The sequence below is a fragment of the Hemibagrus wyckioides genome, linkage group LG17 (genome assembly GCF_019097595.1).
Source record: "Hemibagrus wyckioides isolate EC202008001 linkage group LG17, SWU_Hwy_1.0, whole genome shotgun sequence".
Taxonomy (NCBI): domain Eukaryota; kingdom Metazoa; phylum Chordata; class Actinopteri; order Siluriformes; family Bagridae; genus Hemibagrus; species Hemibagrus wyckioides.
Window position 1 is genome coordinate 11901210 of NC_080726.1, and position 24738 is coordinate 11925947.

Genomic DNA, 24738 nt, shown 5'->3' on the forward strand with positions numbered 1-24738 from the left:
GTGAAAGTGATATTGTATCGCATTTGTTCAAATATTTATTTTTGCGTTTCCTGTAATGCCATGTTGCTTAATTCCAATTTTTGAAGTTAATGTGTAATCACTCATCAAACACTCATGTACAGAAATGCAGTCAATGCAGTCCGCAGCTGACATTGAGGTTTAATGATCAGGTTCATAATGAAGTTCATCACTGCTTATTTTTTATGTTTTTCTCTTTATATTTGCATTGGTAAAGGTAAGTGCTGCAGTTTTACAATATTCTCTGCATTAGAAAGAGTTGTTCTTGAATGTCTGGAAGCCATAATATCTTTGTTTGTTTGTTTTTACAAATAGGTATCATAAAATCTATATCAGATTTAAGATGGTAGTAGAAGGGCGAGCAACCAGTATAAAACAATTTTTTAAAACTACACATTTAACCCTAACTCTAATTTATGATGGACTTTTAAGGTGGATGATACTTCATAATACCCTGTTTTGTTAAACAGTAGGTGAAAACATATTTTATGCCTTTGTACTTTAAGGTCATTTATTAAAATATTGATTATATACGCACTCTCCACTTTAACAGGAACACATGTACACTTGCTATTTTGCGCAGTTATCTAATCAATTAATCATGTAGCAGCAGCACAATGCTTAAAATATTGAGCTTCAAATAATGTTCATGTATTAAAATGGAGAAAAAATTGGGATCTTTGTGACCTTAACTGTGGCATGGCTGCTGCCAGATAGACTGGTTTGAGTATTTCAGCAACTGCATTCACAAATTCACAGATTTTTACTAGTCTACACAAAAAAGTCTTTAGAGTTTACAAATAAGTTTTTCATTATACTGCACCCATCAACCAGTTCAAAATATCGAATTATTTGTTTTTACCCAAAAATCCTTAATCCAAATGTCCATCAAATCACTGGTGATGTATATATTATATTATATTATATTATATTATATTATATTATATTATATTATATTATATTATATTATATTATATTATATTATATTATATTATGTTATATTATGTTATATTATATTGTCTGATTGCTTTCAGTTCATGCACAATACAACTATGATGATGACTATGACTATGATGATGAAAAGTGCAAAATGACAGAATCCATTATTGGAGGTACAGTAAAATACTCCAACAATGGTTTTGTGAGAAGTGAGGTAACCTACCACTGCAAAGATGGATATAAACCCTACCCAATCTCTAAGAAAATCTGCAAATCTACAGGAAAATGGGAGCCAGACATATCCAGGGTGATATGTGAAGGTCAGATGGTTTAAGATGATACAAAATGATTACAATACTTACGTTAATAAATTTTTCTAACTATTTCTAAAAAAAAACCCAAAACTTCTTACATGCATTGAAAAAAGAAAATCTCACATGCATTTTAGAGTCATTTGATTATGAAATTATTGAAGAGCCTCAAAAGAACTGCTCTGTGGCAGAGATTTTAAAGGGAGGCACAGTTTCCTACTCCAATGAAGGCTTAGAAGGCAGTGTGCTGACATACCACTGTAATTCTGGATACTACCCTTATCCAGTCAGCACCAGAGTTTGTAACTCCAGAGGGGAGTGGTCAGTCATGACACTGCTTAATGGCAAGATAGTGACTACTGCCAGATGCAAAGGTAAACATGTCTTATTCTTTAATACAGTGGATTCTGAAAATGCATTCCCTTTGCATAACTGTTTTAATCTCTTTTTTTTTTTTACCCTTTCAGACATTCTTTGCCCAGCACATCTTCAGCTGGATAATGGCCAGTTTTGGCCCAGGAAACAGTGGTTTAAGATTGGAGAGGAGCAGGAATTCTCATGCAGGGAGGGTTTCACCTTGTCAGGTTCAGCCATGCGGAACTGTACTGAATGGGGCCACTGGACTGGTACCCTTCCTATATGCATGGATGAAAGTAAGCATCCACTAGCTCCCTGAAACTATTTACTGTGTCACTATGTGTAATTATGTAGAAACAAATCATTTAGTTCAAGTCGATGAATACTGAATAATATATAATTTCAAATATATTTAAGATTTTTAAAACACTTGAGTGGATTTCCTCTACACATGGAGGTTCCTGTGTTCAGGGCTGAATTTATTTGTGATGCCACACTCCACTGGTTCACATGAATGTAGACACTCTCAAGAATTTGAGGTTTTTCCATGAGTATTTCTTTTTTTACCTAGACTAATAAATGTAAAGTTTAAAATGGTGTTGTGGTAAGTTGTATACATTGGTTCACTTTTAAAAAACCTTAATTGTGCTGTCCATTTTATTTCCGTACCACTGTTATTGTGGAAAAATGTAAAAACAACAGGAGGCTTTCCATCTCCCTAGCTGTCCCAGAGAGTTTGCCCACAAAGGCATGCCACTCTACACACAGAAACCCAACAGTATCTTGACTAGTATTTTAACAGACTTGCAGTGATAAAATAACTCATTTGTTTATACTGATTAAAAATGTCCTATAAGTAGAACATTCATGTACTGTGAGAAAGGGTTAAATGATATATTATTTTGCAGTGTATTGCCCCACATCAGTGCTCAAACCCACTACACATCTTGTGACTTAATGGAAAAAAGATTTCGGCAACTATGTTCCAAAATCCATTGAAAGGTCTTCTCGGAAAAAAACAGAGGCTGTTATCGCAGCAAAGAAGAGCAGCTCCAATTTAATGGCTATAGTTTTTCAATTAGAACTTAAGCAAGTATATATTCATGTGTCCCCATACTTTTAGTGTGTGTGGGAATTATGAATTGATATTGGTTGTGATGCGACACTACGATGCCTAAGGTAGTATGAGAATGTACTGAGGATCTTTGATTTTTCAGCTGATGGCTGTAAAGATCCAGGGATTCCTCCTGGAGCTATACGCTCTGGAGAACGCTTTGACATCAGTAACCAAGTGACATACCGCTGCCAGTCAGGCCTGGATCTACTGGGACCTGAAATAAGAGTGTGTCTGGATTCAAAAGAATGGAGTGGACCTGAGCCACGCTGTCAAGGTACAGAAATTCAACTCTGACATTTTTTCTCGTATATTTAGCAATATTGACAATAAGAACATTGGCTTAAGTTTTTAAGTTTTTAAACAACAAGGTGAAAAGGTAACCATAAAGATAATAATAATGATGACAATAAAAGATACAAGAAACAACACTTTTGTTCTAAAATGAAAATAAAACTAGATACATTTTTTAAACCAGTACAAACTTGATTTGTAAGCTGTTTAACGTAATCAAATTCAGGAAGATCAGTAGTTGTGTTCATTTTTTTTAGGAAATAGAGACGCATGAAAATCATTCTATTACATGAAAACAGTGCAACGGTGTTAAAAGGTTAATGTCTTTATGTCTCTCCAGCTCCTTATGTTTTTGATTTACCTTCAAGTGTGGCTCAGGCTTTGGATGGTTCTCTGTCTGCTGTAATGGACATTTCATTCTCTGAGTTCAAAAAGAAAAGTAAGAGCAGTGCACAAAGTTATTCCATTATATTGCAATGTTTCCATATATTTCATGGAAACATTGTTAAAAGCAAAAGACTGGTTGGATGTAAATAAATGTTAGGAAATACAAACATCATTTTAATGAAATTCTAATCTTCTATCTTAAATCTATCATGAAATCTACAGTAGTAGTACTTGCAGCAGTAGTAATAATAGGAACAGCAGCCAAAGAAGAAGTAGTAGTAGCATGCATTTTCTACATGTTCACATATGCTTGTGTTTTGCGATTTAAATTCCTTGCTCATAATATTTCTTTCCACCTAACCTAACTAGGCTCAATCTATGGGAGAAGCTTGAAAGTAGCAGATGGTCGACTCAACATTTTTATTCTAATAGACACGTCAGGAAGCATTCAGGAGGATCAGTTTCAGAAGGCAAAGCTGGCCACTGCTAACCTAATACGCAAGGTTTGTATTGATTTACAGTAAGTGATCGTATTTTTAAATCTTCCTCTCTGCTCTCAGCCATCGTGACTTCAAATTATTTCGCTCTCTAAAGTGTGACTGAATGTCCTCAACATGCTTTATTATTCATATTCTTCTCTTCAAACCTTTCTTTCCTTTTTTTTTTACAGTTGAGTAGCTATGATGCTGAAATGAAGTTTGATATCATTTCCTATGCCAGTGAGCCTCAAGATATTATAACAGTTTTGGACCCACTTAGTGCCAACACGGATGTGGTCTTGAATAAATTGGAAATGTTTGCTCAGACCAGTACGTCTCTGAGGTTTTTCAACAATGTAATTTTTCCAAACAGCAATTGGTCAATGTTTTAACATATTTATCCTAATAATTATGTTCACAGAACATGGGGAAAAGACTGGTACCAATCTTTTTAAAGCCCTCTCATCTGTGCATGATAGACTTGCCTTCCTCAGGGACAATAATCGAACCCGGTTCAGCGAGACTCAGAATGTCATTCTCATTGAGACTGATGGTAATCAAGATTTAATAGATCACAAAACTCAAAACATTATTATTATGATTATTATTATTATTATTATTATTATTATTATTATTATTATTATTATTATTATTATTATTATTATTATTATTATTATTATTAACACACACCCCTAGGCTACTCCAACATGGGAGGCGACCCACTACATGTTCTGGGTTTGATTCGTGACCTTATGAACTACAAAAGAAATTCCCATGATCACTCACATGAGGAGCTTCTTGGTTTGCATGATTTTATACTGCTTTAATCTGATCATATATTTTGTTCATAAAGAGCATTTCAATTCCCAAAAACATTTCAGTTTTTTTTTTTTATTATATTACACATTATATTATATTGGTGTCAGCATACAAATGTGTGTTTCTCTTCCCAGATGTCTACGTATTTGGCATTGGGGAAAAGGTTAAGCTGTCTGAGCTAAAACAACTAGCTTCCATTAAAATTAGAGAGAGGCATCTCTTTATCCTAAAAAATTATGAGCATCTAGGGGAGGTGTTCAATAGGATGATCAGTGAGTAGCATTTGTGCATGTTGTGGCCATATATTGTGTGTAGCTATGTTGTACACAAATGTATTTGTGTAATGTAACTAAAAATACCACAAAATAGCTAATGCCAAAACAGTATTAAGAACATTCGCTATGTATTAAACTATTAACCTCCCTGTCTGTTAATGCACCATTACCATATTAATGAGTTTCAGACTAAACTGGAAAAAAATTGCCTTTGATGTAATATTTCCTCTTGCCTTTTTCCTAGATGATTCTACTGTAACCAAATGTGGAGTGGCTCATGAGATGGTTTCTCCAAGAACCAATAATGATGCTGATTATGATACTGATATACCTCAGCCTGCGTATACCAGGCCTTGGCATGTTTCTCTTGATTGGGTAAGTGAATTAAATTGTTGTAAACTCTTTAAACTGTTGGATCAGAAAATGATGTATATACATCAGTAATTTTTGGCATTGTTGATCATTGCCTTCCTCATTGTCTTGTTTAACTAGCAAGGAAAGCCATGCCAGGGCTCAATTTTGACTAAGGACTGGGTGATCACATCTGCACACTGTGTGATGAAACTAAATAATGGTTTGATTGAATGGGCCAATGCCGTGGATGTGAAAATTAAGCATGGTTTGAATTCTTTACATTATTTTACAGTATAATGAAATCAATTAAATATGTCATTTAAACTGGGGATAAAGGTCACCTAGTATACAATTCTTTAAAATTAGTAGGCAATGCTAATGCATGTCCTACTTCTGAAGTTGTTGCAAAAGTTACATGCAAGTTTTTTTTCTTTAAGATTCTCCTTCTTCTTCTTCTTCTTCTTTCAGCTTTTCCCTTCAGGGGTCGCCCTCCACCTATCCCTATCTTCTGCATCGTCAACACTTGCACCCACTAGCTTCATATCCTCATTTATTGCATCCATATTCCTCCTCTTTGGCCTTCCTCTTTGCCTCCAGCCTGGCAGCTCCATGTCCAACATTCTCCTACCTATATACTCACTCTCCCTCCTCTGAACATGTCCAAACCATCTTAATCTGTCCTCCCTAACTTTGTCCCCCAAACATCCAACATGAATTTTTTTTGTTTGTTTGTTTGTTTTTAAGACTGTCTTTTATGGAAAATAGATATTTGGCTCTATTTTCCATATTTTTGTTCTGAGAATCTGATGCAATTTGGTCATTGAAAGATTTTTTTGCTCTGCAGTGTATGATTGCAAAAAATGATCAGGATATAGATATAATAATTAATTCAGAGTTGAGTTAGTCAATGTTTTGGGAGAACAAGCATGTCAAAGGGGCACTGGTCTCCTTGGCCCCTTCCTAGAACCACAAGTGCTACCACTTCATGACTATGACCCCATGTGCAGCCTATGAATATTTGATCCTTTTTCATCTTTCCCATTCCTGTCTTGGTGAGGCATTTAAAAAGTGAACTCAAGAATATATACATTTACAGGATTTGGAAGATGCTTTATCCAAAGCACCTGTCTTGAGGGTTATGGGCTCAACGGTGGCATATTGACACTTGAACTCACAACTTTCCAACCACATCTTATCTACTGAGAGATCACTCCTCCACCTAACATCTAGCTCTAACCTGTGTTTCTTGCTTCTTTGTTACTGTTAAGCAGCATACACCTTGGGTATACTTCAGATATCAAACGATATCCAGATTATAACACGAGAATTTCCATGAAATTTCTGAAAAAAAAAAAAACATGTAAAATTGTGTGGTAAATATTTATTACCAGCTGAATATAATAACCATAATTTACACCAGTTCTCAACTCAGCCCCTGAATATTTATAAGCAGTTTATTCTGCTCCAGCTTCAAACACATCTAAGCCAAGCTTCGATGTTTGTGAATAAGGACTGCTTGGTTCAGATGTGTTAGGAGCATGAGCACAAGAAATGTGTGACCTGGATAATGGTTTCTTAGGGCTGGATTAAGAATCTCTGGTACATATTGATGTCAAACCACAAGGGCCTACATTTTCTTGTGTTTTTCTTTAAGGTGATGGACAAGTGAATGGCTTATTGCTAATCCCTCATCCAGATTTCGATGTCACAAAACTTAAGGACAAGAACATCAATGAGTTTTATGACTATGATGTTGCACTCATTAAAGTGCACAAGAGCATTCAGCTATCTTCTAAAGCAAGGTAAAATAGAAAGATAGAGTTTCTTTTTCACTTTTAGTGCATAATCTTTTTGTCTTTCAAAAAAAAAATTATGCATGGTAGTATTTACTCTTTTTCCATTCAGTTGAAAAAGTAACCAGCTTTTCACGTTGTCTTTAACAGGCCTGTTTGTTTGCCGTGTACAAAAGCTTCGAATCGAGCTCTTAAGATGAGTAATGACTCTACTTGCAAGAAACACCGTAAGACCTTATGGATAATAATGTCAAATGATATACGGTCAACTCCAAAATGATTGACACCCTTTATATAACTGAGCTAATATAACTATAATATGAATAAGAGCTTAAATATTTGTTAGTAAATCTACACAGAATACCACACACACACATAATGGCTGGTATTACAACACCCAGAGTGTTGGAAAAGTGATCCGGGTATCTTTAAAAAAAAAAAAAAAACATATGAAACAGACAAATTGGGAGCTCCCAAATGGGATAGAGACAGGATACAGTAACAGACAGGATGTGTTTCACACATCCCCATAATCCCTACAGCTCACACCAAAGGTGGACTGCACCGTCATTAACAAGGTGTGTGTGTGTACACGCACACACACACACACACAATTTATTTTGCTTTTTATATTACATCACTGATCATTCTGTAATCTTGTTTTCAGATTTTATTATTCACAGATATTGTTTTAGATTTGAATGTGAATGCCTTTTTAATTCAGACCTCAGGTTTTCAGTAGAGAGCCAGTTGACATCTCGTAACCATTTCTAGTAGACTTAGTTGCAGGTCTTATTGAAAGATTCATCTATGACCTAAAAGAGCTATAATGTTAAAATGTCATGGTTGTTAGTGGAATAATTCTGGAGTCTGAACCACTAGCCAAGAAACAGGCTCAAAGATCCATGTTTCTCAGTATTTATTTACCTTAAACATTCTTTAGAGCTGCCAGTAATTTCCAGTGGTTTGATAGACAATTCATATTAGAGTAATTTTATTAGAGGGGGGAAATATTGTTTATCCAGTAGTTTTAGTGAACATTTTGATATAAAAATAATGTGTAGATTTGTAAATTGTTTTATCTCATGGTCTTGGTCTTCTTCCATATATAATTGCATGGCTTCTGGCATTTGTGCATGAACAGAAAGTGCCCTGCTTGATCTGCAGCAGACTCAAGCGTACTTTATCAGTCAGGCGAAAACGCGAAAGCCGACTCACATCCAAACTGGAGAAAAGGTGAATTGTTTGCAATAAACTGTCAGCTATGCAGAAATCATCTAATTGTGAAATATAGAAGGACTCTGTTACTATTTCAGCACAGCCACTTATTTTCACAGAGAGGTGATTGCATTGAGCAGTACAAACCAGCATTGGCTTCAAACAACCAGGTGTCTCTGACTGATGTGATCACAGACAGGTTCCTGTGTACCGGAGGATCGAAGAAATACAAAGATTATATGACTTGCAAAGGTTTTTTTTTTTTTTAATTAAATTAAAAAACTGTACTCACACATATACAAACACCTAACAATTCTTTACACAAATCATAACGATTTATTGTAACCCTCTGCAGGTGACTCTGGAGGTTCCCTCTTCCTTCGTAAGGGAATGCGTTATTTTCAGGTTAGTAATTTCATGGTAGTGATAAATACACAAAAAGACATGAATTCCAGTCATCCTTCTAGCCTCTTAAGTATTTCTGATGAGCCTGTTAAATAGTTCACTTCTCAACAATTCGTTTCTTTATCCACTAGGTGGGAGTCGTGAGTTGGGGCACTAGATTAGTGTGTGAGTCGACGACCCCAATTGTTCCTGATCCTCCTGTGGATGCCCGTGATTTCCACATCAGTGTGTTCTCCATTATGCCTTGGCTTAAAGAGCACTTAGGGCAAGATTTGGAATTCCTGCCAAACTGAATTAAGCAGGAAGGTTGGACAACACATTTCAATATATCCTTTTCGGTATTATAGAATTTTTTAAAATTGTTGTTCCTTGATATAATTCTTCTGAGGTGGAAATCTGCACCTCCCATACTGGTTACATGACTGCGTTCTTTTTGGGGGTTTTTAAGTAAGTAGTACTACAGGGTGGACATGGCAACGCTCTAAGCATGCTTTCAGGGAATGCTGCAAGGTCAAACATTTAATTTACGAAACTGGGGGGGATGGCAGGAGTTCAGCCATAAGAGTGTAATATAGCCACCAATGCTTATTGCTAAGATATGCAGTTTTCCTAATCTTTTTGTTAAAGGGAATGTTAGAGAAAAGCAGCTTTTAGAAATGGCCATCTTATTTGTGCTCATTAGAAGGAAACTTAAGGGAATCCAGCACTAGTGGGACTAGAAGATCCTCCTCTGTGGAAAGAAAACCCAAAGAGAGAGCCATCTTGAGGGAATAACTTTTAAATCTGGCTTATTTAACTTTAGAAAAAAAAAAAAAACAGCCATAAACAAAATCAGTATATAAATAACACAAATCAGTATATAAATAACTCTGGGATACCAGAGGTTTTTATAATATATAATCTTTATTTCAGTTTCTTTGATACTTCTTGATGTGGAATGTTGCACTATAGGCTGGGCAGCATGTCCTCAGACAGAATGCACTTTTGTCAAATAAACTAAAAAGCAATCAGTGTAACCCCATACATTTTAATGATGTATTAACGTAGACTTTCAGTTACGAAAATGTTCACTTGGTGACTTAAATAATGCTAGAACATCAAAATACATATGTGAAAACAAAAAAACAAGAAAATACAAAAATTACAGACCAACAACCTTATGTGTGTGTAGATGACGATGAAATCAGACCAATGAGAATTAAAGACATTTGTTAATGGACACTTTTCTCCATGACACACTCTGCATAAGGCTCAGCCTGGTACTGCCCTTCATTTACTGGGTGTTTCGGTAAACTAAACCCTGTCTAATCTTTAAAAATAAGCTGGTAATAATCTGTTTCACACCAAGGAGATCAACCACTGGCTGGTAAAGGAAACATGGAGGTCAAAAGAGAACGCTTCTGTCTATTTAAAGACTCTCAAGCGCGTCAAAGTTCCATTTAGATCATATCATGTAGACATTTCTAGATTTTACTCTTCAGATGTTTAAACTGTGAAGCTTTATTCCCAGATAGTCAATATCAGCAGAGAGATCAGAGAGCATGTGTTATAAGCAAAAACATGCCTACAAAAGCAGGCAGAGAAATGCTCTGTGAATGGGGTTTCTTTAAGTGCACAGAACGATGGAGGTTCAATATGACAAAACAGTAGCCTGAGATTGCAGACCTGTCATTAAGAAGCTGACAAACTCAGGATCCACCGACACCGAGACACAGACACTGCAGCCGAAATGCATTATAAGGCAGGTGGAGTGACGTGACACCTCTTCCAGGTAGGACAGAACAGCAGAACAGATTTTTACAATCCCAGCCTTATGTTTGAACAAATGATGGAGAAAAACAGCAACAGACGAAACAGCACAGCTAACACTGTACCAGACACAAAGTGTGGATTATACGATTATCAGACTCAAACAATTCAGTGGTATAGCACTAACTTTTCAGAGTGTGACAGAGCTAGAGTGTTTCACTTAAAGGGGCTGTGAATGAGTGAAAGTCATATCAGCAGCTTTAAAACAGACCGTCAGTTTTCTTTGGGCTGAAGAGGTGGTGGAGCAATGGCTAGTGAAATTCCTGTTTCTAAACCATGAGCTGGTTAGTCAATGCACTTCTTAAACATAATGCCATTAAAAGTGGAGTCAGTGGTTAAATTGCAACACTTTTTTTTTTTGTCATTTTTGGCAAAGGAGTATAAAACACATCTGCTCCAGCCTCTGGCTGCCCTAATTTTCAGAAAGTGGAAAAACAAAATGTTCCATTTCTGAAACATCCAACCAGTAAGAACAAGAAAGTGTCTCGGTTTTCCTTCCTTCTTGCTCATCAGTTCATGAACCCAACATTCAGGTTAATGCATGCCAAATTACTGACTGCTCATTTAAAGCAACCAAAATCCTAAACCTGCTAAATATCCATTTGTATAGAGAGCAGTTAGAATGAGAAATCAGTGATAATTCATGAGAAAGAGCATTCGTCTCACTCGCTTGTTAACTATGTTGATATTTTATGGTGACGCACTGCACTTCGTTATAAGACTAAAGAATGTAAACTGTACATCACAGACAGAATAGCACTCAGCAGCAATTCAAGGGTTGGTCTAACCATTACTCTACACTTCACTCATGCAGCCTGAAACGTCGTCAAGGAGGATTGGAAAAGCATCTCCGGCAGAGCATCACCTTTCCTTTAGTGGTTCTTAAAATAAAGTTTATAATATTTTGAAATGAATTAAGCAGGCTAGACATCATTGAAGGTTCAACACAAAACGAGAAACTTCACAGACTTTAAAATGAACAAGAGTGTACACACACACACACCTCATGATTCTATAGAGCAAAAGCAATTTTTCTTTTCTACACATTCATAAAGAACACATGTAACAAAAAAACAAATCCCAAACATTCTTTGGCAAAAGAGCAGTTTCAAACAACCAGGTCACCTCAACTTTGTCAACATGTGAATAAGCGAATGGCAGTTATACACAGGTTGGATGACAGAGTAGCGGCCGTCCTCCATCACAGGGTAACCACCAGCTGTAAGCCACTTGGCAAAATTATAATACAGAGAAGCATGATGTCACTTCCTTCCTCTGGGCTCCTAGGCAGATGAAGCTCAGCAGTTCCCGGTCCTAATGCTTCCTGTGAAAAAACTGAGATAGTATGGCACTTCCTGTGAGGTCACAGACGGAATCAAAGGTTTCCTGGTTTCCTGTGAGGTCAAAGTGAGATGAGGTGCTCATTCTGACATCACAGGGTTTGGGGAGAATGAGGCGTGTCCATCTGAAGCACAAAAAAACCCCACACAAGCATAAAAAACTTGTCATTATACCCCACATAGGTTCAAGTGCAGCAAATAATAAATAGGACAGCCCCCATGTGGGCTTTTGTGGCCGTGCAGAAGGGGAGTGAGACATCAGTTGCTGGATAAACAAACAATGGCTGATTCTGTATATCCTTCTGGCTCTGGCACTACCCATCAAAAATCAGCTTCATATCCAGCAATATTACATTTTTCTTGTAGATTATGAAAAGAAGAAGTAGTCCAGTGCTTGAGAAAAGGTATAGTCTATCCGGCCAACTGTTCGAAGCAAAGCATACCGGTGGACCTGCTGTTTCTGCTCTTACCACACCTCACAGCGGTGGCCTGAGTTCATGGGTGAGCCCAGTGGACACTGGAAATGCTGCGCAAATTCAGGAGAGTTAGACAGTGTGCCAATGACACGGTATTTGGGTGGACTGTGAGGATCTGTCATTAAGCCCTCGTGAGCACTCTCTGGTGTCCGAACAGAACACCAAACCTGTACAGAGGAACACAAAAGTATTTATATCAATTCAGTGCAGAAGATAAGTGCAAAGGTTTGTATCCCTCTTGGACAAAATAAAACATGCACCCCTGTAGACAGGCATGTAATTATCCGGTCACCTGATGATGAGACACAGTGTATTGCATAAAATCATGCAGATACAGTTCAAGACTTTCAGTTTTGTCAGTTTGTCTTTGTCGGGATTGTCTCTACATTTTATATAGAATGGTGCACATGAATAAATAAATAAATAATCAATCAAATCAAATCAAATCAAATCAAATCAATCCAGCCAGTGGCAATTCTGTAGGTCAAAATGTCTTGAAGAGAGAGGTCAAAGAAGAATGACCAGAGTGATCCAAACTGACAAGAAGGCTACAGTAACTTAATACTCTTTACAGCTGTGGTGGGCAGAAATTCATCCCAGAAGGCTCAATAGTGGGCTACAACAGCAGGAAGACCACACAGGGGGTCCACTCCTGTCAGCCAAGAACAGGAATCTGAGGCTACACTGGGCACAGTTTCACCTGAACTGGAGAGAGGAAGATTGAAAACGCCCCTTTCGGATGTTTGATGTCTGCAGGATTTCATGTACCGCTTCCTGTTAAAGTAGCTGGTGTATATCAATAGATTTATTGTAAGGTTTCTTTTTTCTTTCTTAGAATTTTACTAAATAATTTGTAAAGTAGAATCATGGAGGACATGCATTATGTATCTAAACATGATCTCAGCCCATCTAACTGACTTGATTGTTGTTCAATAATCATAAGAGAAACTGTAACTTTCATTCCATGTAATTCTGACCTAAATAGAATTTATGGGTTAGGAATCTCTACCACTGTTCATGAAAGTTTTCAATCTTATCCTCAAACAGCTGGTGTGACTACAGATTTTCATTCCAGCTAAGCAGGAACCTTTAACTGACTACTGGCTAGAATGCCCCAGAAGCTGTTTGCAGAAAAGACTTTTCTCCCCTTATTATACAAACCACAGAATAAATGCAAGATTCACACAGACTGATGCTTAAAAATGATCAGATTTTGGATCATTGCATGATTGAATGACTGTGGAGCTTATCATTTATTTCTGGTGTCATACCTGTGCAAACCCCACAAAGAAGAGCTGGTCATTGGTCAGATTGACTGCAGGGAGTCTTTTCTCCTCCCCATTCCTCTTTACCCATGACCTGTAAGCCTGTAAACACACCAAAATCTCAAAATTAATTTATTATGGCATTAACCATTTTCATATCTACAGTTGTGTATGTGTGTATAATAATAATAATAATAATAATAATAATAATAATAATAATAATACAAAGAAGAATATCAAAGTTTAATATAATTTACACAAAATATAAAATTAAATTTAAGTCCTTTGTCAGCTGGACATCTGGCACAAGTACATGCCTTACCATTTAGTCTGACTGTCATTAAGTCAAATACTATGAAACCATAGACATTATATGGAACTGTTTGTATAAAAATGTAATCAGACATCTTCAACAGTAAATAATTGAGCAGAAGAAATAACTTGCATGATAGGCAGCTTTTAAGCCTCCATTGTCTGCAATGTTCTCTCCCAGGGTTTGTTTGCCATTTATGTGTTCTCCATTGATGGTGTACTGAGAGTACTGATCCACCATGCACTCTGTGCGGTTCTTAAACGCGTCTACTGAAGAGTTCTGCCACCATGGCCTAAGATTTCCATCCTTATCATACTCTCTGCCTGCACAAAGCAAAAATATAAAACATGAGCAATGATGTGTGTATGTGCGTGTATGTGTCTTTGTGCATGAACACATTTACATACCCTGGTCATCAAAAGCATGAGTAAGCTCATGTCCCATGACCACACCAATGCCCCCAAAGTTTAGTGCTCTGTGAGGCAGGATAACACATACACTCAATCATGACATTATAAACAAGATGTCTCAGCTGTAATCTTAAGGCACCAAGTCCAGCAACACACTTACTTGGGGTGGTCCCGAGCATAGAACGGCGCTTGTAGGATTCCAGCAGGAAACACAATACCGTTCTTGGTGGGCATGTAGTATGCATTCACTGTAGGAGGAGTCATACTCCATCTAAAGAGAGAGAGAGAGAGAGAGATAAAAGAGTCAGAAATCATAATCACTAAAAGTGCTCTCTGATGTAATTAGGCTTACACATGCAAGCACATACAAAAAAACTCACTGGTCTTTGTTTGGAGGTTTGCGCAGCTGGTCTGCCATCACTCTGGCTGAGAAGTTGTAGAAGTTGAGCATATTCTGGAAAAAGTTGTCCTCCGAGACATCATACTAGTAAAACAGAAAGTCTAAAATAACTACACTTCATTTGCACATCACCATTGCTCTAAAGAGCCACCTCAGCATTATAATCTAGATCTGGTCATTTGTTTGCCTACCCCATCATACACTTCATCCAGCTCCTTGGGGTCCAGGATGAAGTCTGGGAAACCGATCATGTCATAGATGGCATCAGCCTAAAACAAAACAAAACAAAACAAAAAAAAAAACATTTATCTTGAAAAAACATGTTATTTGATACAATAGTAAAGACATACAGTCAAATCCATAATTATTTGTACATTAACAAGTTACTGTTATTATAACCATCTACCATAGTGCACTGTATTTAAAATGATATAATATTTAATAATTGCAACTTCATAATTATTTAATAATAATACAAAGTGTTGGAATTTCTACATTACTAAATGTTAAATAAAACATATAGACAATTTAATAGTGTGGAATTTGCATTTAGAATATTTTGCTGTTAATGCTCCATGTGAAGTCCAAAGAGCTGGCCAGCAAGCAAGAAGCAAGCCATCATTAGGAGGAAAAATCCAAACAAACCCATCTGAGAGATAGCAAACATTAGATGTTGCCAAATCAACTATTTGGCACATTCTTGGTAAGCTTCAAAAACAGGAAGATCAGAGATTAGAGTTTGCCAAAAGTTCCAGTGCTGGAAAAACAGTCTATGTACAGATAAGTCAAAGATCTCATGGGAAGAAGAAAAAAAAACATGGAGAAAAGGACCCACTTATGATTTGAAGCATACCAACTCATCTTATGGCGTGTGCATGTATGACTGCCAATAGAACTGATTCCACTGAGTTTATTGATGATGTGACTTGCTGACAAAAGCAGCAGGATGAAATCTGTTTTTTTAACAAAATGCTTCAAATCTCATTAAAGGATATTACACACTGCACAGGGACACTGAAAGTGACCCAAGACTTTAAGGCAAAGGACACTAAGAATCTAACAATCCAACTAAGAATGCAATTCACTTGCTGATGGCAAAACTGAAGACAAACCACCAGCTGCAGTAAAAGACCTTGCAGAGCATCAGCAGGGAAGAAACCCAAGAGAGTGTTCAAATAAAAATGACTTTGTCCACATTTCCAAATATTTAAGGACCTGAATGTTTGCAGGGATCAAATTGTAAAACTGATCTTAAAAATTTATTTTTTTAAAACATGCGATTCAAGGGTTGAAAAGGGTTTGTTAGCTTAATAAGCAAAAGCCAAATATCAGAGAATTGCTCTGAAAAGTCCACTTGAACCAAAAGATATTGAAAAGGACAGGGCAGGATAACAGGAAAGATATTTTCTCTTCTGTTTAATATCATGCAGCCCCCTTCTCAGGCTTGACTGTAGTTTTTTGGGGGCTGCCAGCTTGTGTTCCCTCACCTTGTCCTTGGCAGCTTGTCGTGTCTGTTCATCCATCCAACTGAGATTATCCAAAGCCTCTTTAAAAGCAGTTCGGATCTCATTGATCATACCCTCAGCCTGCAGCAAGAGAAGATTTTTGCATTTCTGAAACATTTCAGATCTGTCAGTGCTAATTCAGGAACACAAACAGTTTGTATTTAATAGAGTATGAAAGAACAGACGTTTACAATACATGGTGCGGATGACCATATGAATATAGAGAATATGGTGTAGTTCACACTACAGCCACATAGTGGTGGCAAAGAGTCTGTAATGATAAAATGAAAGCTAATGGAAATGACATCATTGATGATTATCTTATCCACTTGGTGCAGTTTAATGTTTAGCAGTAAATACAGACTGGAGGCACTGTGGCTGCAGTGAAACTCACAATCTCTTTGCTGTGTTTGTCAAAGGTGGCTTTAACAAACAGCGCGCCCAACGCAAAACCCAGGGTGTCGTCTGTGTTTCCAATGCAGGTCTGCCAACGAGGAGTACACGACTGTATACACACGAGAGAAAAAGACAAAGGAAATTCATTTACCTAGTATCTAGGGAAAACACATTCAGCTTGTCAGTCAGTTTCAGCTGATGCACCACCTGACTGAACCATCTGTATTTACCTTTTTGGTGCCATATAGACTCTCCAGTAGTTTATCCTGGGCGTTCTCGAAGCGCTGGTCGAGACTGGACACTCCTTTCTGCACCAGATTCCAAATCATGTAGTTATTCAGCAAACTGCCGCAAGAAGAAATGAACGGGTGAGTAAGGGAGACTGTGTGTGTGTGTGTGTGTGTATGTATGTGGTGTTAGCAAGACTGCACATAGAGAGCAGACCAGGAGAAGATCAAAAAGAAGCAGAGGAACACAGACTGAGACAGGTGAAAATTCTGCACACAGTACACACTGTACATTTATTCCACAGAGGGAGAGAGGCAAAAAAAAAAAAAAACAAGGGAAGAAAATATTTTAATAAACCTGTAGGTATACATTTAATCTAGACAAACTAGTTTTATAAAGTAGATCGGATTGAAACGGTTAACTGCAATGTTTAACATCATCGCTATCCACCATATTTTCAGTGTGTGATATTACCAGGAAGATCTCTCTGGTTTCTCTGAGTCCATAAAACAAAAACGAAAAGCTATTGCACCAACAACGAAGATCTTATGACAGAAGTGAATGTGGTATTTTCCTAGTTTTCCCAGCAATGGAGCAATACAGTACACAGAGCTCAAATATTGTATGAGAACAGACTGCACTGGTACTCATAACCAGAAACAGTTCCCTCAGAAAAAGTAGTCCCATCTAAATAAAGTTTAATTTACAAATACCTCAGGACATTCACAGAAAGGGTAGATGTTTCTAGAATTGAATTGCCTTGAGAGAAGATTTTTGCTATTTTTAAAAAACCCTCAATAATATGTAATGATAAAAATAGTTGGCAATGAGTTTCATTCCAAGAGTTACTGGGATATTAGCTGATGGAAATGCTCCAAAGAAATCATTTCAAATTAGAATAATTAGAAATAAACACACACATACTTGCGGTCAGTCTTGTTGATGAGGTCCGAGACCTGTTGCAGGTATTCCTTGGCATACACAACTACCGGCTCTGTGTCATTGAGCTCAAGGGGTGAAAGGGCAGAGGTCAGGTAGTCCAGCCAATCCACAGCTGGTGCGAGTGCCTAAGGAAGAGAAGATCGATATAAACGTCCTTCCCAAAGCAATAATAATAAATCATGGCTCATTTACATACGGTCACTTTAATATTGGGAAAAATATTATCCTGCTACCTAATTCATAATAGATTCAATTCCTTCTGAGTGATTTTGTATGAAAGAGCACTTTAAAAGGAATGTGCAAATCACTAGAAGGCTACAAACAAGTCAATTTTGCATTTGGATGAAATATTGGACATGCAAAACAGCTTAGCAAAGAAGAATGAAACCCCATTAGCATTGCCCACAAAACAGCTGATCACACCAGGCTGAGTGGAATTCCCAGAGGACTCAAGATGTGCTATACACGCTGCTCCTGGCCATCTTGCTATTAAAACGTGAATATTCTATAGTATGTAGCATTCATTCACTATTGCTCTTAAAGGAAGTGTATGAAACCCCTAAGAGTACATCTTTTTGAAGATTATTACTTGACAAAATGCAATTCTACTACCGCTTTCTTTGACATTATTTCAGAGCAACCAAATTCTGCTGTTTTGTTGAAAGTTCACAAAAAAAAAAAATAAAAAATAAAAAATTGCTGAATATACAGTATAGACAGTACAGATACTCCACCAACCACACACCCTCAAAGACAAGCAAACTCACTCAAGCACGTTTGCATTCCCGAGCCCTAAGACACAATTCCAGCTGCCCAGCCCTTGGAGAATATTTTGCTGAAATACTCATCTTACACACACACACACACCTTATATCTCACACAGCAGCTATCCTTATCCTGGCTGGGAGAGTCTGGGAAGAGGGAGACAATGAAAAGATAACTTTTGTTCTTCAGCAGTCGCACAGAGGAAGAAGAAGAATGAGAATTAGAACAAAGAGAAGAAGGAGTATAAAGTAAAGAAGTGTGATTTCTTATTAAAAAGCCAGAGGGCATCTGCTTGTTCCAGTAATATGTGGTTAATAAAAAAAAAAAGAGTCCACTGTGCTGTGTACAGGACAGGAGAGAAAGGAAATGCTGCATGGGTTCCTGGACACACACAACTTCCAAGATTGTGTGGCAGATTTCATTTTAAACCGAGATAATGAGAGGAAGTATCGCAAACTAGAGTGGAAATGGTTGTCCTTAATTCTACTCAGATAAAGCTGTGAAGGCTTTTGACTTCAAGCTGTTGAAACCTGTAGAGGTTAGGATATTACAGGCTTTTCATACTTTATATATGAAAACAAGTTAATAAAAAAGTGATATACATCACAAAATACTGCAAATAGCAATTTTATAGCAGAAAAATAAACAAATTCCAACCAACACGCATTCACTGATTATTCCAAAATCTCTAGTTTCAGTAGTTTCTCAAATTTTCTAAATTAAACAATTGAGAAGCAGCAATGCGCTAAAGCCAAGAAGGCAAGAAGACTTTTTAGCCCACAGGTATTGGAGTTAAATCAATTAATGAAATTAAAAGCAATATTATGAATACTAAATCTTTAGGTTTTTAGATAATTTGCAGACTTGACAATAACGTCAACACAATAACGCATGTAATGATGAACGTTTAGTTTTTTTTTTTTTATGTAAACACACAAAAAAAAAATGCAGGTATAAAATGGATACTGGTCCAGTGATGGCCAAAATCACTATTTAAACAGCGATGATTATAAAATATAACTGAGCAAAATTCTGCTGAGAGCAAATCCCAGCTCCTTCTTGTAAAAACATGGAACTTTCTGTCCCAAATCTAGCAGGCTAAAGCTGCCAAAGCAGGCCATAATTATTAAAAATCCATAATCCGAAAAGTTGAGTACAAGGTGTACATCAGTTTTAAAAACCAAATGTACTCGTGTTTTATGAATTCTAAATTCAGAAACAGATATAAGCCCCCTTGGCAAGTGCTGAACACTGAAATCGCTTCGGTGCTTCAGTTCTCAACAGACACAAAATATCCAGCATGATGGCTGCTATCCCAGAAAAGCCTTGTTTCACTTGAGTTTTATTTTTTCACAAAACTCAAAATATTATTATTATTATTATTATTATTATTATTATTATTATTATTATTATTATTATATCTGAAATCCAGAGAATGTAATCAGTGAAGTAATTTACATCCTGCTATCTATTTCATTTACACTTGCTTGTCTGTCATTCTCCTGTACAAAAAACTGTTGCCTGGCAACTGTTGCCATAACAATTGCTGGCCTTGAGAAACAAAGGGGTGCTGGTGTGAAGCATGAAGATTCCTGAAAATTAAATTGTTCTTTTTTTTTTTAAAGAGATAAAGAGGAAGCTGAGAAAAGTGCATCCGCAAAAGGAAATGTTCTAAAAGGGCATGCCGCTCTAAACGTCTCGTCTTTAAGGAGCTAATTACAGAAGAATGATTTCCTGTTATCAGTGGTAAACAGTGAGATCTGCTGTGGCACTGCTTCTCGGAGAAAGGACCTCTAGTGGTCCATGATCCACGATGTGATGGTGGAAATCACAGCCCACTGATATCAATTTTATCATATTTATACATGACCACATTTATATGAACATGTGACCAATCGCACCCAACTGCCCAATCCAGATTTAGTTCACCTTTGCTCTTATAACAACCTCAACTCTTCTGAGAAGGTTTGAAATTAAATCGTGGCTATGGGGATTTGTGCTCATTAAGCCATAAGAGCTTTACTGAAGTCAGACACAGATGTCAGATGAGGAGGTCTGGTGTGCAGTCACATTCCAGTTCATCCCAAAGATGTTCAGTGGGGTTAAGGTCAGGTCTCTGTGCAGGCTGCACAAGTTCTTCCACTCCAACCTTGGCAAAGCATGTCTTTTTAGATCTTGCTTTGCAAACATTGGCAGTGTCACGCTGGAACATGATTGGACCCTTCAATTCAGTTAAATTATTAAAGGAAATATTAATGTTACAGCATACAAAGACATTCTAGATGATTATGTGCTTCCAACTTCATGACAACAATTTGAGGAATGCCCAAATATGGGTGTGATGGTCAGGTGTCCACATACATTTGGCAGTGTAGTATATCATGGAGTTATAGTTTTAGCATGTTTGACTGGAATTTAAGGGCTTTAAGTCAAACCCTTATAAATCAAAAATAAATAATGTCAGCTTACACCTAATGTCTTCTCTCAGTAGAACTTCCAGAACTAAAAAGCTCTATGGTTCCAATAAATAGTCAGAAAATTGTAAACATTAGCACAATAAGCTCAATATCTGAATGCTTGGATAAACAGTCATAAAGTAAACAGAGTGATCTGTGGAATTTATTTTACAATTAAAAGGGATCCCTATCTACAAAACTGTTTGAGATCTACTGACTATTGTATAAACAAAGCTGACTAAAACCAGCACACAGGTCTTCCTCCCTCATTCTCATCATGCCTCATGCACACACCTGCAGCTCAGCAATGGTGATTTTGTGATAGATTTTCTCCTCGTCCCTGCGCTCATCCTGGGGCACAGTGATGTTGGCGAGTGCAGTCTCAAAGTCCAGAATTTGTTGCATCTGACTTTGGGTAGAGTTTTTATCTCCTCCCAGCAACAATCCAAGCTCCACCATGTAGTCAAGATATGCCTTCAAAACCTTAAAAACAGAAACAAACAACCAGAATGAGTAACAAGTAGAAACTTAGATGTGAGTACAATCTAATAGTATGAGAATACTATTCAATCTGACAATTCTTAATACAGTAGGAAAAGGCTACACTAAAGTGTATACCCAGAATGTGCCATTCATATTGTTGATTTTGACCTCAGTTGCATTCAGAATCAAATTCGGTTATGTCTCTCTCTCGAATGCAGAAAAGAAAGAAGGGAGATATGGAGTTTGTGTCTGATGGTAGTGGAAGTAATAGGTCTCCCTGTTAGGCTGTCTGTAAATGTTTTATTTCCTAAATGATCACGATGCCCGGATGGGGGTGGATGCACTAGTGTACAAGTAGTAAATGAGCATGCTGTATGCGTTTCTGATCTTATACCTGATAGCACTAACCAGGATGTGGGAATGGGGGCTCAGCCTCATTCTGATAGCATTCCACTGGCAAGAGAAACACTGGTTGGCTGACGTAATGCTAAAACTACCACTTTGTGGCCTGTGGCCCCTGCTGATGCACAGATCTCAGATCTCAGGCTCCTGTGGAAATATTTCACCCTCATCTGGAAAGCCTGGCACTCTGGGCCTGACCCATAAGAGGTAAAAACCATCGGATAGCCATGCTGTAGTCCGATTTATCACCATTTAGAAGGTGAGAGCATCATTTATGAGACATGCTATAATTACAAATCATGCCTGTTTGAATGGCAAGCAGGCTCTGGCTCAATTGCCTTCCAGTGTTTTATTCCTATGATCTTATCTTTCCTACAGGAACTGCTAGGTAAAGGCAAAGCCAGCTCTGCCATTTTGGCTTGCCCTGTAGGTTTTTAAAAAACACTTAAAATAAACTCTGCCTTGTATCTAAATCTTTGATGGCTCCATGGTACTTGGCTATAGTGCTAAAGATAATCACAGCTACCAACTTTGAGATCAAACTGATGAAGAGGCTCAAAGCATGTTCTTTGAAAATAGTGATACTACTGGCACTGGCTTTAGTAAAGTGTGTTAGCAACACCCACATCTTAGCCCATCATGTATGCAATTTCTGCGGTTGAGGCTCAGGTATTATTGAAACCTAATCCTTCATTCACCCTCAAAGTTATTGACATCACTGACATGCCAGCTGATTACATTATGGGTCTTTTATTTCCCTCTATGCTCTTTTGAAGGGCAGGAATGATTAAATGCTCTCTGCCCAGCCTGTGCACTGCAAACTTACATTGACAGAACAGTGAGGATCAGTTAATATGCACTGGATCATGGAAGCTATAGAGTCAAATAATTCCCAGAAGGAACTACAGCCTGCTGTGGGCTTGCTCACTCACTCGATGTGAGTAATGGATACGTCCTGGGCCTGGTTTGGGGGAATAGCAATTGAAGATACAGTATTTGCACTGTGGTGACATGTTCATCACTGCACAACTGTGTGGTTTTAGATTTTCTATGTAATTACTGGTGTATTCAATCATTAGTGTCAGCCCACAAACAGACATGCCAGATAAACATGTCTCATAATCCCTGATTCTCTGATGGTACAAGTAATTATCTCACTATAGGATAGGCTCCTTTGTGTTGTCCCTCAGAACCAATACTCCATTATGCTAGTCAGGATTGGATGGTACACATGACCTGTGCATCTCAGAGGTGGGACTCACACTTGCTTTTCAGTCCTCGGGGCACTGCCACCAAGTAGATAAATAAATCTCTGTGCAAGGAGAGTGGTCCAATGAGATCTCTCACTCAGAGAAGTTTTCTTTCAAGAAGTCATTCTTACAGAATTTTGTAATAAATACAAATATTTTATACCCAAACACACTCAAAGTGCCAGCTCTGAGTCAAGCATCATCACTACAGATGCAACACTACATCAGTACTAGATATGCAGCTGTCATGAGTCAACCCGCACAACAGCACTACATGTTCCATATGGAAATATATCTGCCATATGCATCAATCATTGAATCACAAAAATGCATGAACACTACATATATATATATCCCAATAAAGGCAAAAGTGACTGTTGCCTAATGAGCCAACTTGAATGTACAGGATGTCCTACCTTTTCATTAGTTTTATTGAGGTAATAATCCCGGGAGGGAAGGAAGAGCCCGGACTGGTCAACCTGGAAACACAGATGGGCAAATACAGATGTTAGCAAACAAATAAAAGCAATAATTCACTGCAAAGCAAATATGGGACGACAGTTACTCACTTCAAACGTCAAGTGATACTATCATGAGGTAGTCTGGGAAAACAAGAATCGGGGTTCTGGGGTTGCGGCTGTAACATTTTGAAGCCAGATATTTCAAATAAAGTATGTGGAATGTACAATTTGTAATGTACAAGTGTGCTCTTGTAATAGATCCTGGTGGGTAAGGAACCATATTAACACAGTGCCTAAAGAGACTGTCTAAAACCTTACTAGCTAAGTGAGATGTCATGCTAGTTATAAGCTTGTTATTAGCTCTGTGAGAGGGGGAGCAACGGAGAGAGAGCGCGAGAGAGCAGGTGTGTGTGAAAGAGAGACGAGGGAAGTGAGAGAAAGAGCAGGTGTGTGGGAGAGAAACAGAAAGAGAGAGAGAAAGAAAGAAAGAAAGAAAGAAAGAAAGAAAGAAAGAATCAGCAGCCACCATTTCAATCAGTGTAGAAAATGAAAATGATCTACTGTCTATTATATAAGAAATGCAGTCCTACATTGTGCTTCTGCAGATATAACAGTCTCACCTGACTGAGCTCATGCAGTGCTTGAACATTAGATGATGAAGAAAATATATTAGAACAGAGAAACACTAATCCTGCTAATGATCTTAGGAGACAAGCAGTAAGCAGAACAGACATAAGGTGTGGTTTTGTGTTGCTTTTTTACATCATATCTTTTTCATTTCATCATAGCTCATTTTTAAATGGATTTAAAAGCTCTGTATTTGATACCTCCTTCTATATGAATGATGCTACTTTAAATTTAGTTTTAAAGGCCAAACTGGGTGATGTCTAATACATGACTATTCCCTAGATTACTGCGATGATTCACAATCAGGCTGGATCTGTGCTGGTTGGCCCTAGCAGACACTCTAAACTCTTGCCTCTTTTGCCAGTGGAAGTGAGTCAGAGTACATCATAGTACATGAGTTTTTTTTTTTTTTTCAACTCGAGTCTGGACAGTTTCTGGTTGTGTAAA

At 37.5% G+C, this 24738-nt stretch overlaps 2 protein-coding genes across 6 annotated transcripts in view; one reads left to right on the forward strand and one right to left on the reverse strand.

Moving 5' to 3' along the window:
* Positions 1-76: 76 nt before the first annotated feature.
* On the forward strand, positions 77-9336 carry si:ch1073-280e3.1 (complement factor B). Its single transcript, XM_058413063.1, has 19 exons — positions 77-235; positions 1053-1277; positions 1406-1642; positions 1736-1921; positions 2843-3016; positions 3374-3472; positions 3790-3923; positions 4091-4229; positions 4321-4452; positions 4596-4700; positions 4853-4990; positions 5238-5368; positions 5486-5612; positions 7002-7149; positions 7291-7367; positions 8285-8376; positions 8478-8610; positions 8714-8763; positions 8895-9336. The coding sequence occupies exons 1-19, from the start codon at positions 163-165 to the stop codon at positions 9054-9056; spliced, it is 2562 nt and encodes an 853-aa protein (XP_058269046.1). The 5' UTR covers positions 77-162; the 3' UTR covers positions 9057-9336.
* Positions 9337-9645: 309 nt separating this feature from the next.
* ece2b (endothelin converting enzyme 2b) overlaps positions 9646-24738 on the reverse strand; it is a 44582-nt gene continuing 29489 nt past the window's right edge. For all 5 annotated transcript variants that reach the window (XM_058413064.1, XM_058413068.1, XM_058413067.1 and 2 more), the window contains 13 exons: positions 23620-23682; positions 21363-21551; positions 17830-17972; positions 16908-17022; positions 16676-16786; positions 16264-16362; positions 14968-15045; positions 14757-14860; positions 14537-14647; positions 14374-14441; positions 14099-14289; positions 13660-13755; positions 9646-12555 (listed from right to left, as the gene is read on the reverse strand). In XM_058413064.1, the coding sequence (XP_058269047.1) occupies positions 12379-12555; positions 13660-13755; positions 14099-14289; positions 14374-14441; positions 14537-14647; positions 14757-14860; positions 14968-15045; positions 16264-16362; positions 16676-16786; positions 16908-17022; positions 17830-17972; positions 21363-21551; positions 23620-23682 (1545 nt within the window). In that variant the 3' untranslated portion in view covers positions 9646-12378. The remainder of the gene's footprint in view (positions 12556-13659; positions 13756-14098; positions 14290-14373; positions 14442-14536; positions 14648-14756; positions 14861-14967; positions 15046-16263; positions 16363-16675; positions 16787-16907; positions 17023-17829; positions 17973-21362; positions 21552-23619; positions 23683-24738) is intronic.